The following is a 17,823-nucleotide window of genomic DNA, read 5'->3' as shown; positions in this document are numbered from 1 at the left end:
ACAGGTGAGATATTTCTAATCTATAGTTTATTCAGTCTCTTCTCAGAAGCTAATAATATAAAATTGTTTTAGCTCTGTACCAGGCAACTACAGTTGTAAATTTAAAGGGACATTCAAAGGGAAATACTAATATTGGTGCTGTACAGCCCATATGCTTCATGATCAAGTAACTAAATGGTGCACATTTCACAGGGGAAAAAGGCTTAAAGGGTCAGACTACAATAGAATTTTAATTGGTTTAAAGATAGATAATCCCTTTATTACCTATTACCCAGTTTTGCATAACCAACACTGTTATATTAATGCACTTTTTACCTCTGTGACTACCTTGTATCTAAGCATCTTCTGACAGCCCCCTGATCACATGACTTTTTACAAATTATTTATTAACTTGCATTTTAGCCAATTAGTGCTGTGTTGCGCACAACTCCCCGGGTGTGAGCACAATGTTATCTATTTGGCCCACATGAACTAGCAGTCTCCTGTTGTGGAAAGCAAATAAAAAAGCATGTGATTAAGACACTGTATGTAGTGGAAATGTAGAGGTTTAAATGCTATAAAGTATATTAATATAACAATGTTGGTTGTGCACAGCCAGGGAATGGGTAGTAAAGGCATTATCTATCTTTTTAAACAATAACAATTTTAGTGTAGACTGTCCCTTTAAGCAGACTTTTCTTTTTTAAAGAGACACAAAACCCAATATTTTTCCTTTCATGATTCAGACAGTGAACACAATTTTAAACAATTTTCCATTTGAATTCTATTGTCTAATTTGCTTCCTTCTCTTGGTATATTTTGATGAAATACATAGGCTCAGGTGCACCAATGCCCTACTGGAAGCTAACTGCTGGTTAGCGGTTGCTCTTATATTCCTCTTGCTATTGGCTCACAGGATGTGTTCAGCTAGCTCCTTGTAGTGCAATGCTGCTCCTTCAACAAAGGATACCAAGAGAATGAAGACAATACAAGTGAATTGGAAAGCGGTGTTTAATAATTGTAAGCACTATCTGAATCACAAAAGAAAAATGTCCCTTTAATGAACATTTATTGCAAAGTTCATTCAAACAGTAAGCTGGGGTTTTACAATTATGGGAAATAAAACTAATACATTCTATAGTTTTCAATGCTCACAGAATACATTGATCATATGTAAATAGGTAATATAAGGTTTATTGCTGGCATAGAGCAACATAATCTAACTAATCTGTTTCTGTTTTTTCAAAATTCTAGAGTTCTAAAATTCAATATTTAGTTTTTGTACAAAAATCAGTTTTTTTCTAGAACCTCTTTAATGCACAATAAAACAGACTGAACTTTATATACTATGGGTGTCTATGAAAATAAATGTATTTTACTACAGGCTTATTTCTTGTCCTGACTGTAGTACAGAACATCCCAATTTCCTGACAATGTGAATTTTGTAAACAGCTAGCCCTTTAATTTAATAAAAGGGATATCAAACTAGATTACAGTATTAAAAATGTGTAATGTAATTTCATTATATATTTTGCCTGATTTTCTTGTAATTTAACATTTAAATGGTGCTTTTTCCAGTGTCCTCAAAGAAATTGAAGTGGACCCTGCAGGATTCTGAACACTACCCCTGCAACATGCTACACAATGTTAAAGAGGCTTTTGAAGAGTGGACTGCAATACATCTTTGCAAACCAAATGGCAGTGTTACATGAATGTAAAATGCATTTTCATGCAAATCTTTTGGAATTCAGTGACTAACGGCTAATATCCTTATATATAAACAATTATATCCCTTTACGTATCAAAGTAGACAGTAAAATCCTGACCTACCATAAGGCACTTTGAATTTGATTAACCTGCATCACAAATAATTATCTAATCAGAAACCTAAAGACAGTTACTGGCACATGGTTTAGTCCAGCTGCTTGCAATAAAATAGCATGAACTTCTGACGACAATTAAGACAAAAATGGAATGACAAGTGTTGTGAATTGTGGGTGATCTGGTTTACATATTGGTGTTGAATGTAGGCTGGGGCAGCCATCTGATACAGAAGAGGATAAGGTAGAGTGGACATGACAAGGCCATAGGAGCAAGGTAGGTTAGTGCAATGAAACTCACCGGTGGGCCAGTTCTGCCGTCTAAACCTGAAGCGCCCTGGACAGCAGGGCAGAACGTGAATACACACGAAAGGGGAGGAGAGTGCAAGGAAGGGGAGGACAATGAGGGAGGGAAAATGTGAGTGACTATATAAGTAGACAAAATCCCCAAATGTAACAATGACAACAATGAGAACATTAAGGGTGAACGATGCCAATGGATGTTATGATACATTGATACAATGACACTTTGTTTACAATCAGTTTAAAAGGACAGTAAACACCACACATATTTTTAATCCATATGAAAAATTTGCTTTGAAAACTTTTACATATTCCATAGTCATTGCAAACTCTGGTTGCTGCTACCAGGATGCCCCTTACCATAAACTAGGTGGTACAGACTATCAGAACCCATAACGCTCTCCTATAGTGCACAGTCAGCCTATTAGCACTTCTGAACATGAGTGAACTATCTTGTCTACACAGTAATGCAGGGAAGAGCTGAAAAACTCTTTGGAGACTGCAGTACGGCCTCTGATTGGCTGTATTGCCTGCATTCTCAGCAGTAAATCCTCACAGCAAGGGGAGGCCGGAGAAGTAACCAGTGAGGTGCCAAAATATTGTTTGCAATTTTTCTGGACAATAATTCTGACAAGTTTTCAAAGTGAACTTTATTTATGGATAAAAAATGCTGCATACTGTCTATTTAAGTTTACAATAAATGGACACAGACATTTTAAAACGGCTATTAATTAAATAGGTAATTGTTTGGTCACACTAATTTTCTGTGTGATATTTATAATCTGAGAGCTTATTAGAGAATGATATAAATGATTGATGAGTTAATGAGATCTAGCACATAATTCTTGTTTTGTATTACAAATTTATCCTAACTGTTGTTAATTTCTTATTTTTACCATAGCAATACAATATAACAAATACTCTGGAGTTTCTTCCCTCTGCTTAACACCTCCAGTATCTGTCAATTGCCCACTGATTTCACAAATATAAAGTTTTAAACAGCTTGAAACTGATACATTGCACTCAGGTGTAAACCTCTCGACAGCAACATGAGATGTGTAAGCTGATATAGCGTGAACTGGAAAAGCTGCAAATGTGTATATCCCTTTACAGTACTTTATATTACCCTTTAATTGCACTGCTGTTCTATTCAACAAGTCAGTTCTTACAACTAATGTAACACCCCCCCCCCCTCTTTTCTGACCCATGTCATTTTTCCTACATAAAGTCCAGATACAAGTTCATTTCTAACTCATTCAGTCTGAGTATTTAGCTCTTTATGCAGAAGATAAATACTTACTCAGATCATTATACACCATGCCAGTGTCTCTGACACTAAACAACAGTCTATGCAAAGGGATTAAACACATAATTAAAGTCCTGCTCAGAGTCATAGACATTGCAGTTCTGAGCAGAACACAGCCACACATTGGTTCGTTATGGCCACTGTTGATTGGCTTATTTGCCATATTTTTGTGACTCCTAAGTAACACTTTAACTATGTGCTTCCAGTGTCTGTAGTGCTAAAATGTTTTTTTTAGTGCAATGTCCCTTTAAAGTCAAGTTCAAGGTCATCAACAAACTTCTGATACTAAGCCGACTACAGCTGCTGATTGGCTGATACATAATAGGATACCCTTAATTGGTTTATTGACCATTGCCAGCCCAGAGCTAATTTTAACTATGTATTTAACCTCTTTGCATAGATTAAACTCATAGGAATTGGTGAGCAATTGTCCAAAAAGAAACTTCTTAAATGCATTAACACACTTTATTACTACAGCTTTATGTCCATTTAAAAACAAAAACAAAACTGAATTATGTAGGTCAGGAAATAGAGACAGTAACCACTTGGCTGCAAGAAAGGGCTGCATCGGGACTTTCTCTTGCAGCTAAAAGGTTAACAGAAATCAGGTTTTATTTTAAATACTCCATATGATCTACAACATAAATATCACGCATCATTAGAGTTACACACTGAAATGTAATACTAACATCAGCGATAATGTTTTTACATATAATGTAACTGTTAGCAAAAATATATATATACAGTATACAGTACTGTATAGCAGTGATAGCTAAACTTGGCACTCCTGATGTCTAGGAACTACATTTCCCATGATGCTCAACTAGACTGCAGAGTCCCTAAGCATCATGGGAAATGTAGTTTCAAAACCTCTGTTGTGCCAAGGTTATCTGTCACTGCTTTATAGTGTCACGGAAGAACATCTGGGTTTAATAGGTACAGAAACCGATTGTTTTCTTTAGTTTGCACATAGATTAAGGACACTCTAACCCAAAATAACATATATCATTGAACTTTTGGCTGCTACACCACAGCTGTATAATATGTATTTTTACGAGATTAAAAGGGACACTAAACCCACATTTTTTCTTTCATGATTCAGATACAGTAGCAGTTTTAAGCAACTTTCTAATTTATTCCTATTATCAATTTTTCTTTGTTCACTTGCTATCTTTATTTGAAAAGCAGGATTGTAAGCGTAGGAACCAGCCCATTTAAGGTTCAGCCCCCCTGGATAGCACTTGCTTATTGGTGGCTACATTTAGTAAACCAATAATCAAGCAAAACCCAGGTTCTGAACCAAAAATGGGCCGTCTCCTAAGCTTTACAGACCTAAAAATAGGAATAAACTAGAAACTTGCTTAAAATTGCTGCTCTATCTAAATCATGAAAGGAAAAAAATGGGTTTAGTGTCCCTTTAACCATACAGTATTGTTCTACCGATGACAACATTTAGAAAATACATGACAATGTTTTTCTAATAATGTTAAGGTGGTAAATCACGTTTTTATTGTAGTTAATTAAAAAGATGATCCTATCTACACAATGTAATGAATCAGTTGGTGTAACAGAAACAAAACACTTAAAGGGACAGTAAACCTTAAAAATAATGTTATATAATTCTGCACATAGTGCAGAATTATATAACATTATATTAGCGCAAACGTTTTAAAACAAAATTTCCCCTTTGAATTTAAAAAAAACCCCTGCTGTTTTACAGACCCGCTCTCTGTGATCTTCTGAGCGGGTCTGTTTTTTTCAAACAGCGCATCGGGCCAGCTGTATAGTCACAACCCGGCCCGACCGCGCCATAGCACTAAGTGCAGCTCGCTCCTGCTGTCTGACAGAGCATGCAATTTTAAGCAACTTTCTAATTTACTTCTATTATCAATTTTAATTCGTTCTCTTGCTATCTTTATTTGAAAAAGAAGGCATCTCAGCTAAGGAGCCAGCAAATGTTTGCTTCAGTACCATGGACAGCACTTGTTTATTGGTGCTGTCCAATCAGTAAGGACAACCCAGATGGTTCACCAAAAATGGGCCGGCATCTAAACTTACATTCTTGCTTTTCAAATAAACATACCAAGAGAATGAAGAAAATTTGATAATAGGAGTAAATTAGAAAGTTGCTTAAAAATGCATGCTGTATCTGAATCACAAAAGAAAAAATTTGAGTTCAGTGTCCCTTTAACATATTCATGGGTCTTTACTTTGCTTTTTGGAATGGAAGCAGGAAATCCAGACATTACAACACTTTCTGAATTCTATCAAACACCGGCTGCATCAGAGAATTATTGGGATTTTAGAAAACTGCTTTGAATTATTGCTGGATTTTGTAGATGTGGAAAACAATATTAACTGCCATTTTAATGGTAACAATGGTAACCAGGTGATTATTTCTAATTGATACAATAAGATACTGTGCCATTACTATGCACATAAACAAAGTGAAATAAAGACGCTGTCACATATGGGACACTAGAATTAAATAAAATCATGTATGTGTCAGATAGAGAACAACTTTAAACCACTTTCCAGTTTACTTCTATTATCTAATTTGATTAATTATTTTGTTATCCTTTGTTGAAAAGTATACCTAATGTAAGTTCAGGAGCAGGCGCATCCTGGAAGCTAGCTGCAGATTGGTGGCTACACATATGCCTCTTATCATTGGCTCACCGGGTGTGTTCAGCTAGCTCCCTGTAGGGCACTGCTGCTCCTTTAACAAAGGATACTAGGAGAATGAAGAAAATGTGATACTAGAAGTGACCTGGAAAGTCATTAAAATGTAATGCTCTGTCTGAATCATAAAAACAAAATGTTATGTTGCACGTCCCTTTAATAGCTCTAATTCCAATATAGGTTCATTATTTACTGTTGAAAAAATTGTTTTTCAGTAGTTCACCCTCTTGATTTGTGTCACATCTTCACTGCAAGTCATTGACTTCATGTTATGATTATTATTATTATTTTATTATCCGTTATTTGTAGAGCGCCAGCAGATCCCATGTCGCTATAAACAAGGTCTAATGTGCAAAGTAACATTTATAGGAAACAAATGGGTAGAGTCTGTTGTATGCCAGCTCTCAGGATCTACAGAACAGGATTATGTATAAGGTGTCTGGATAAATACTGACAGTTAACAACTCAAAAACAAGCAGATTTATTGTGACAAAGGGACATCAACTCCCTCTATGAAAACTGTACTGTGACTTTGGTGTTGTAAGTGTTAGACCTATCATTACACTACACAATGCAGCATTAGTATTTGTTGTGGCTGAACAAATATTCACTGCAATGCAACAGGCACAAAGAAGCAGCACACTAAGCAAATGGTTATTGCTTTATGTAAAGGTTAATTCATTTCCTTATATAACAAATCATCATCATTATTAACTAATATAGCATAACATTTTATTACAGTCATATGAGATTTGTGAAATGCATGTTTGTTGCTCATTTGACAAAAACACAAACATATCTATCTATCTATCTATCTATCTATCTATCTGTCTGTCTGTCTGTCTGTCTGTCTGTCACTATACATATTCTATTCCACACACACGCACACATAATATGCATACATTAATAATATATAGATATCTATGTTCAACTTAGTAACTTGTAAACAAGTCCCCATGCAATGCCTTTGAATACTGAATAATAAACAATGCTTTTTGAGTAAAAATTAAAACATAGCAACGCGTTTCACATTTGTGCTTAGCTGTGTTGCGCACTTGCATACGTGTTGACAATGTGATTACTGCTCTCATTTCGAGAAACAAGCTTGGAGACCTTAAAGTTAGATTTTACAGTTCTTGGTAACTGCTAATAATGCCAAATTAGTCCCAATTTATTGCCACAGGCACTTACATTGCACATACATTTGATATGAAAAATGCATTTGTGTAAGAAACAACTGTACACTACTGGCAGCTTTTATTACAAGCGTGCCACAATCCCTTATTGTAAACGGCTAAATCTGGTGTTAGGAACGTAGTGTCGGCTGCTTCCTGTCAGTTCTGCTAAGGACAGATTATTCCCAATATGGCAGAAATAATACAGAACATCTACTTACTGGCAAACCCAAGGGCCCTTTGTCTCCTTTGTCTCCCTTTACGCCCTCTCCAACCTCTCCCTGGAAAACAACAGAGAGAAATGCAGCAAAACAAATTTGTTTTCCATCCTCACGGATTCTACCTTGTGTTGTTCTAAGTGAGGGTGACTCTCGGGTGCTAAGGATGTTCTGCAGGATTATAAGACACACAAGCAGAATTTCTATGCACATGATCTGCTGTTGGTATGACAGGAGGCCATATGCACGTGCAGCTTATATTTGTCAGTGGCTGATGTGACTATTGCCGGGGCACATGCGACTAGCGCGCTCGCATATGTCATATAACAGGAGTTTGTGTATCCAAACAACATCACTAAAGCAGTGATACATTTTTATGAAGCATTTATGTGAATACAATAACAGTGGAAAATGTTTGTAGAGAAACTTAAAATACTGAGCTGTACATTTCAAATTCCTTCCACTTCCCTGTGCTTTCAAGACAGATTAATTTATAGAATCTTTCTAAAAACATAAACTATTTATACTAAAGGAACATTCTAAAGCAAAAAAACTGTCATGCTGTGGTTTGTTAGTATGCCATGTTTGTATTACTGACCCTAGCTTACTACAGTATGTTCCTAACTCCTGCAAAGTGAATAAATGCATAGGTAAAGTCCATCTCAGAGCAGTAAGCAAATTCTTATGTGTGGTGTAGCCTTATATACATCTGCCTTGGTATCACACTTAGTTTTGTATTCATCAGCAGAGCAATGACTGTAGAGTTATATACAGATTTATCTGTGACTTTAAAGGGACATTATACACTAGATTTTTCTTTGCATAAATGTTTTGTAGATGATCTATTTATATAGCCCATACAGTTTTAGTATAGTTTTGCTTATTTTTAAATAACATTGCTCTGATTTTCAGACTCCTAACCAAGCCCCAAAGTTTTAGGAGAATTCTGACATATACCTAATCCAGCTTGCTCCTGTTTGTGTAAAGAGTCTTTTCATATGCAGAGCAAGGGGGAGGGGGGAATGTCTGTTATTTCCCACTTGCAATGGGTGTTTCAGCTACCTTTTTAACAGAGCAAAATTGGAAGCTTCTAAGTAACTTTTTAAACAGTTTTATACTGGATTTTTATATAAGTATCTGTGCATATTACTCATTATAGTAGTGTCTGTTACATGCAGTTATATGAAAATTGGTGTATACTGTTCCTTTAACTAAAACTTAGAAGAAAAAATACAAGTAATCCTTAGTTTACAACAGTTTGTTTTACACTAATTTTATAACAAGGGATACAGTAGTGACGGACAGCAAACTTCTAAAGTAACGGACACTTGATGTTTAATTGTGCGTTCACCTTGTGCTTTACTTGTAATACCACCACACATTTGCATGCACCGGCATTACAGGGTGGAGAGCAAATATTGTGCTTGCAAAATCGTAATTTTGCGCTCTACTCGTAATTTAGCCATAAATAATTCAGTTCCATTAGCACCATTTTTTTGCAACAGTTTCTTCAAGAATAGGACCCCTTTGTAAAGTGAAGACCACCTGTATCCAGATCTCTGCCGACCAGAACGTGTAGCAACCAGCCACCACTGATTTAGTACCAATATCTACCTGCTATGTGATTAAGGTTATTATAAGGTATAAACACAATATCCTTTGTGGGTTTGTACTATTCGGGGGACATCAGTATTTATCATGCAGATGTTTATGAAATGCTGAGCTTACCTTTGGCCCAGGCAGCCCTGGAGGACCCTGCAGAGATAAAGAACATACAGACAGCATTACAAGTCGCCCTCCCTCTTCACTGTATAATTGTTAGACTGTAGGATTTGTTATCACATTTATTTGTTTGTTTTCCCCTCTTCTACTGAAGAGCAATTCCATATATAATCTGCTTCTGACATGAAATATACCTTCAAATTACTCCTTAACCCCTTTTTATCTTAATAATTTACACCATTTTGCATGATTTTACATAGTAACATAGTAACATAGTAGATAAGGTTGAAAAAAAGACTGAAGTCCATCGAGTTCAACCTATACAAATCTAAAATACTTACAAAAAGCTCCAGTTAAGCTTAAATAACCCCATTAAAATGTGACCCATGTAATACTAGCAATCATATCCATGAATTTTGTTTGTATACAGAAACTTATCCAGACTATTTTTAAATGTATCTATGGTATTGGCATTCACTACCTCCTTTGGTAATGAGTTCCACAATTTTATTGCTCTCACAGTGAAAAAACGTTTCCGTTGCAGGAGATTAAATCTCCTTTCCTCCAACCTTAAATTATGACCTCTTGTCAGAAACAATTTTCTTGGAATAAACAGAGCTTCTGCCATCTCTGTATATGGGCCTTGAATATATTTATATAAAGTAATCATGTCACCTCTCAAGCGCCTTTTTTCTAAAGAAAACAGACCCAGTTTGGCTAGCCTCTCCTCATAGGTTAATTTCTCCAATCCCCTTATTAGCTTTGTGGCCCTTCTCTGAACTTTTTCTAGTTCTGCAATATCTTTTTTAGCAATTGGTCCCCAGAACTGCACTCCAAACTCAAGGTGAGGTCTTACCAGGGCTTTATATAATGACAGAATTATGCTTTCCTCCCTTGAATCAATACCTCTTTTAATACATGCTAGTATCTTATTAGCCTTTGAAGCCGCTGCCCTGCATTGTGCACCCATCTTTAGCTTGTTATCTATTACTACTCCCAAATCCCTTTCCTCCTGTGTTTGGCTAAGTCTTGTCCCATTTAAAAAATACGTAGCCTGCTTATTTTTACTTCCAAAATGTAGAACCTTGCATTTTTCCGTATTAAATCTCATTTTCCATTCACTTGCCCATAGTTCTAATTTTAGCAAATCCCTTTGTAAAGACAGTTCGTCCTGCTCTGACCTTATGACCTTACTTAACTTAGTATCATCTGCAAAAATAGAGATGTCGCTATTTAATCCTTGCTCCAAGTCATTTATAAAAATATTAAAAAGAACAGGGCCCAGTACTGATCCCTGGGGGACGCCACTGATTACCTTTGTCCAATCTGAGTATGATCCATTTACTACTACTCGTTGCTCCCTATCTTTTATCCAGTTATTTATCCATGAGCTAACATTTTCAGCTATTCCCAGTCCCTTAATTTTGTGCATTAATCTCTCATGTGGCACTGTATCAAATGCCTTTGCAAAATCTAAGTATATCACATCCACTGATTCCCCTTTATCTATATTTTGACTTACTTCCTCGTAGAATCTAATTAGATTAGTTTGACATGATCTATTTCTCCTAAAGCCATGCTGATTAGAACTCATAATCTTGTTTACACGAATATGCTCATCAATATAATCCCTTATAATCCCTTCAAATATCTTCCCCACTATTGATGTCAGACTAACTGGTCTATAGCTTCCTGGATCATCCCTGCTTCCCTTTTTGAAGAGTGGCACCACATCAGCTTTACGCCAATCCTGGGGTACCATGCCTGAGGATAATGAGTCTTGAAAAATTAAGAGTAAAGGTTTGTCTATAACAGTGCTAAGTTCCCTTAACACCCTTGGGTGTATTCCATCTGGGCCTGGAGTTTTATTTACCTTAATATTTTCCAGTTTTTTTCCTGATATCCTCTAAACAAAACCCAGTTAGTGGTATGGACTGGCATGTTCTATTATGTTCAAAAGTATCATTCAATGGTTCTTCTCTTGTGTATACTGAAGAAAAAAACTGGTTTAGTACCTCAGCCTTCTCCCTGTCATTATTTATCATGCTACCCTCCACACATTTTAATGTACCTATATTATCCTTCTTAGATTTTTTGCTATTTATGTACTTAAAGAACCTTTTAGGGTTAGACTTAGAATCCTTAGCAATTAATTTTTCATTTTCAATTTTGGCTAATTTGATTGCTTTTTTGCATGCTTTGTTACATTCCTTATAAATATTGTATGCTGAGTCTGTACTATTTTCTTTTAATAATTTAAATGCCCTACGTTTTTTCCTAATTTCTCTTAACACATTTTTATTTAGCCATAATGGCTTTGTTTTTTTTATTTTTACTTTTATAACCATATGGTATGTGTTGATATGTATATTTATTTAACACATTTTTAAATATTATCCATTTATCCTCTGTATTTTTATTATAAAATACATTGTCCCAATTTATATTATTTAATGATTTCCTTTTGATAAAGACATTTCTCTTGTCTTGCTATAGAATAGTATATCAGCCAAGTATAAACATTTTAAAGCACATTAACACTATGTTTGCCAAATTCCACTCACAACTTGCCTTATATAGAGGAACCACTGTGGGCTTGAGTCTGCAGACCACAAAGCTAGCCACAGTCATTATGTTGGTATAAAGTGCATTACTTTTTTTGCAGTAATCTGTAACCAATCAGATCTGTAAATGAACCCTGCTGAACTATACTAGATACCCTGTTACATATCAGTACCTGATAACCAGAAAATCCACAATTTTCAAAGCTGAATTACATGAAAAGGTGACAAAAATAATAATAATGAAAGTATATAGTAAAGTTTTTTTATTACACATTTTATATTAAACTCTCAATGTGTTTACCTTCCCTTAAAGTAATTTAAATAACACACAGATTATGCATAAATATATTTGCCGCCTGTCACTCTGCACCTTTTTATTGGTTTTAATATGATATAGTGATATGTGATCCAATACCAGGGTTGATCTGAGTGTTGCGCCAGCACAGGTACTTGGTTAATACGGACAGGGGCGTAAGCTCACAGGCTTCTCCAGTGTAGCCCAGAGTTTCCTTACGTGTGAATAACCAAATTATGTTAGACAAATATTATTTTTATTGTACAATCACGTCTCATTTTGGGCAGTAACTAATATCTGATAAAGATAAAGAACTGCTCTCTATATCAGCGCTGCAGAATTTGTTGGCGCTCTACAAATAACCGATAATAATAATAAAATGTAGCATTACACAGAATATAACTAACGAGTATATATTGAACTGAACTCAGTATATGAGATTACAGGCAATTTACTAAAGTATTTACTAATCAAAAGATGAGCCAAAGTAGGAGGATCCTGGATGGGGCTATTTAATTTTGTCTTGGGCTCTTTGTAATTGAATAATATAAATTAATTATTTAATGTAAAGCTATTTAACAATCTAACACACAAAATTAACTAACTGAAAAACAAACTTTGTATTTGTATAATTATTGAAGCTCCAATTGTAAAGTTTACTTAACTGGATTTATCCTTTTTAAACTCAAAACAAAATCCCCATAAAAAGGTTAATCTGGCACAGTAGAAACAAACTATGTTATGTGCTTGTATGAATTATTTTGCCACTTTTCATGTAGTTTACTCCTGAAATGTTTTTTTTAACATTATCCTCACCCACCCAGACAGGGTAGAGTGAGTCCTGCAGGATCCACAATTCTCACCCTGCAACATGCTACTTAGCATAAGCTTAATCAGCGCAGGAGCTCATTTATATATGCCCCTAAGTGGCCACAATATAGGAGATAATATAAATATACAGAAGAGGCTTTTTAATGGGTTTGTCCCTGCACTGTTCAAACACAACAAAACAATGCTATTTTTGGGTTGCGATAACATTTTGTTTTTATGCCGATACATTTAAAAAAAAAAAAAAATGTATTTTGTTTGCAAATGTTTACCAGTACAATGCTTAACTGCAGATGGACAGTATGCATTTATAAAAAAAATTAATTTAATGTATTTTTAATGGGTAATAATAACAATGAGCCACTAGAGGGCAATGTTAACTCATAAATATAACACAAATGATATATATATATATATATATATATATATATATATATTTATTTATTTATATATATTGTAACTGATAACTGAAACACATCACGCATGTTTTTGGCTATTGAATCATTTTCGCAGATATAATCAAGCAGCCATAACTCAGATGTATTTGCTGCATATTTCATATTCACACAAATACACTAGCCTCTTGGTTACCAGAGGGGGCCGCAATGTATTTGTTCACAATGTGATGCAGCCCTCTCTGGTAGCAAAAGGGTTAAACATAAAACAAATCAGCAAACAACCTATATTGCATTTAAACTCTACAAAAAGGGGGTACCTCACTTTGATTGGGTAAAATAAACAGTAGTTTGTTTAATCTTCATTCCCACTTAGGCAGCTGGAAAGTGATTCTCACATAATTCCTGAGTTATATGAAGATTAATACTCATAAAGATGCCATAAAACAGACACTTACCACAGGCCCAGGAACGCCAGGTGGCCCAGATGGCCCCAATACCTGAAAGAACAAAAAGACCATTGATTATGGGGTATTTTAAATATGCCACTTTGGGGTCGATCACACGCTAATATGTTATACAGTGATCAAAACCCTATATGTTATACAGCAGCTACTATATGTTATACAGCTCCTGCTATTTGTTATACAGCAGTTACTATATGTAATACAGCAGTTACTATACGTTGTACAGCAGCTACTATATGTTATACAGCTCCTGCTATTTGTTATACAGCAGCTACTATATGTTATACAGCTCCTGCTATATGTTATACAGCAGCTACTATATGTTATACAGCAACTACTATATGTTATACAGCAACTACTATATGTTATACAGCTAATACTATAAGTTATACAGCAGCTACTATATATATACTGTATGTATATATATATATACACACACACACATTATGTGTGCGTGTGTGTATGTGTATATGTACAGTATGTGTGAGTGTGTATGTGTGCGTGTGTGTGCGTGTAGGACGGCCACTTACTGCATTCCCAGGGTCTCCCTTTACTCCTGGGTCTCCCTTATCCCCCTAGAAATATATACAATTATCAGCAAACAGAGATTAGGTAACATTTTTGACAATCAGATAAAGTCAGAAGAAGCAAGGAAACAGTTTGCAGTTTTAAAGATCTCAATTTTCTGTAACAATTAAAGAGACATTAAACTCAATATAACCTTCCCCCATAATGGGCTGGAATACAAGTGACTGGTGACTTCTGAGTGACCTTTGAATACAGCGTGACCACTGACCACTTGGGGGTGTCTACTTTAAAATATTTATAGTTTTGAGGTAAATTTTGAGAATTCAGGCAGTTATGCTGTACCAAATTGCTATAACATTAAAAAAAAGTGTGGTGCCCAGCTGCAAATAGTGACCGTCTTATTACCAAAACATTGACAAAGGCAGACATGTCTGGTAATTGTTAAGACTGCACAAGTTGTGTTTTAATAATTTCAGAGAGAAACACAAAGTTTGTGAAAAAATGTATATTGTTTTTTATGATCATATTTAGCGTACATCTGACTGCCTAATGGTGGCATGAAATATAACAAAACGGGCTTAGACACAATACCCTGGGTTGTCTACTTTAAAAACATATATAGCTTTTTCAGGCCCTTCTGATATATTAAATGAGAGTTAACTCATTTCATCATTTTTAGAACACGGTAGACATAGCTGCAGATAAAAACCTTGAAACGATAAAATATAATGCAAAATATAAACATGTGTGGTCTAAGCTGAATCGGAGGGAAACTCTCTCTCTCTCTCTCTCTCTCTCTCTCTCTCTCTATATATATATATATATATATATATGTGTGTGTGTGTAATAGAAGACAACACTCACTGGGCTTAAGGAATAGCAATAGTAGCTTTTACTTAGATGACGTTTCGGGGACAGCTCCCCTTCATCAGACCAACACGTCACCAAAATAAAAGCTACTATTGCTATTCCTTAAAGGGCCACTAAAGCCAAAATCTTTCTTTCATGATTCAGATAGAGAATGGAAATTTAAACAACATTACAATTTACTTCTATTATTTATTTTGCTTCATTTTTTAGATATCCTTTGTTGAAGAAAAAGCAATGCACATGGTGAGCCAATCACACAAGGCTTCTATTTGCAGCAACCAATCAGCAGCTGCTGAGCATATCTAGATATGCTTTTCAGCAAAGAATATCAAGAGAATAAAACAAATTAGATAATATAAGTAAATTAGAAAGATGTTTAAAATTGCATTCTCTTTCTAAATCATGAGAGAAAAAATGTGGGTTTCATGTCCCTTTAAGCCCAGCGAGTGCTGTCTTCTATTACCTATATCTCTACCTGCATTCAGCACCCTGGCATCTGGACACCTGCCTCTGTGAATATATATATGTTTGATAGGTACATAAAAAAGGCTTTATTTCTTTTTAAATGGAGTGAAAGCAAAAATGCTAAAATTCTCTAAAATTCCTTAAGGGGTTAAGAAAACAAAGTAAATTTCACAATAGAAGTAAACTGAAAGTCTTTTAAATTTGCAAACTTTAGCTGTACCATAATAGGTTAATTTTGACTTTCATGTCCCCTTAAATGCTTATATATATATATACTATGTGTACATAGATAGGCTGCCATGCCCTATGAGGCACCTAAACATGATATTTGTATGTAATTCCTGAATAAACTGTGTACATTCATTACAGAGGCACTTTCTATCTATCATACAGCAGAATTTCTTGTAGGCTTCAGTGGTTGCTGTTTCAGAGCCCCATCATTTCAGGTCCGCCTAAAACGGAAGTTAAGAAGCAGTGGTTGTAAGACCGCTGCTCCTTAACTTGTCCGCCACCACTGAAACCATCCTAATCCGATACGATCAGGATGATTGACGGCTCCTGCCAGCGGCTGATTGGAAATGCTTGTGCAATATTAAATGCTGACAGCGAGGTCAAGTGGACATGATTGGCTGTCTGTTGTTAAATCTACCCCATTATCTGCATCAGTAGACTCTTTCATTATTACATGCAGGATCAGCACTAACATTTCTATTGATTCTATACTATTTGTGAGATATGTCTTAATGATTTGTTGCTTCTGCCAGGGCAGTTTCTTGAGATTCTGTCTCCCAGGACAAAATTCTAAAATGTGCCACCCCCAATTCTAAAGTGCAACCTTCCACGTCTCACTGTCATCTAGTTTTAAATAAAGTTCTCATAGAGGTATCTACCAACACTATACTTGCACCCACATATAGAAATCTATAGCCGTCCACATGCACAAACAGTTGCCCATAGATATCCACATGCACACACACACAGGGACCCATAGACATCCACATGCACACACACAGGGACCCATAGACATCCATATGGACACACATACAGGGACTCATAGACATACACATGCACACACACAGGGACCCATAGACATCTACATGCACAAAGGCACACAGGCACCCACTGGTATCCACACGCACCAACATACACATGCACCTATAGACATCCACATAAAAAAGCACCCACAGATACCCACTTGCATACAAACAAAAATCCACATAAAAAAGCAAGCACAAATCAAAAAGATAAAATAATATATCTAAATATATATATTTACACATACACAACTATACACACACAGGAAACCACATACACAGTCACTGCGTAAATCAAATTGTCCTCCTCTCTTGCAGTATTGTGTCAGATTGGCACCCCAGCAGGCGATAGAGATTCTATAAATGCCTCTGGTGCCCAGGGCAGCTGCCCTGTTCACTCCCATAAAAACTGCCCTGGTCAATAGTGGTTATTAAGTCTACAACTGATATAAAATAAACTCTAAAATATATAAAAAGCCTTTGCTATTAGGTTTGTATACCAGAACCAAACTCAGGCACAGCAGGATGTGTTACTGTACAGGATGATCTGGTAAATATGCACAAATTAGAAGATCAGTCTTACTGTAAGTCCCGGAAGCCCAATCGGACCAGGAAGTCCTGGGGGTCCGGGAACGCCTTGGTCTCCCTGTTCTCCTTTTTCTCCAGTGGGGCCATCAAGACCCTGAAAATAAATGCAATGCTGGTGTGAAGGTGGGAAAAGATCCAGATGACATGACAACGTGAGACAACTTGTATAAAGATCCATAAAGCACCAAGGGTACAACTACAGACACTAAGAAATGTAAAGTATAGTGTTACACAGGTATGTTGGGTCACTTTAGAGTTTAGTTTGCTTGTTTTTTCTTTAAAAATGTTAAATCAAAGAAGTTTATTTTGAGTTTGAAATAAACAGGAAGTACAGGTTTGTGCCACACTGGTCAGTGAGATAGACGCTCACAAGCTAATAAGCAAAACTTAAACAAATCTATTGGTTAACAGTGACAAAACCACTAGCATCATTTTTTCCCCCAGATGATTTAAATGATTATTTTTCCATTTATTTTTATAATCACACTATTATTTGCATATAACTATGTATTTAACCCCTGCAAATGGGACTAAAGACATGGGTAAAGTCAGATCCAGAGCAGCAATGCATTACCGGGAGCTAG

General features: G+C 35.7%; 1 protein-coding gene across 1 annotated transcript in view; it reads right to left on the bottom strand.

The window, feature by feature from the left end:
• The window catches only part of COL13A1 (collagen type XIII alpha 1 chain), a 148,104-nt gene that overhangs the window by 19,402 nt on the left and 110,879 nt on the right, over positions 1-17,823 (bottom strand). The window contains exons 29-34 of the mRNA XM_053692015.1: positions 17,235-17,333; positions 14,285-14,329; positions 13,746-13,787; positions 9,212-9,238; positions 7,487-7,546; positions 2,101-2,136 (exon numbers count right to left, since the gene is read on the bottom strand). Coding sequence (XP_053547990.1) covers positions 2,101-2,136; positions 7,487-7,546; positions 9,212-9,238; positions 13,746-13,787; positions 14,285-14,329; positions 17,235-17,333 — 309 coding nt within the window. The remainder of the gene's footprint in view (positions 1-2,100; positions 2,137-7,486; positions 7,547-9,211; positions 9,239-13,745; positions 13,788-14,284; positions 14,330-17,234; positions 17,334-17,823) is intronic.

Source organism: Bombina bombina, chromosome 9 (assembly GCF_027579735.1).
Source record: "Bombina bombina isolate aBomBom1 chromosome 9, aBomBom1.pri, whole genome shotgun sequence".
NCBI lineage: Eukaryota > Metazoa > Chordata > Amphibia > Anura > Bombinatoridae > Bombina > Bombina bombina.
The sequence above is the reverse complement of the archived record's forward strand: the minus strand, read 5'-3'. Positions and strand labels throughout refer to the sequence as shown.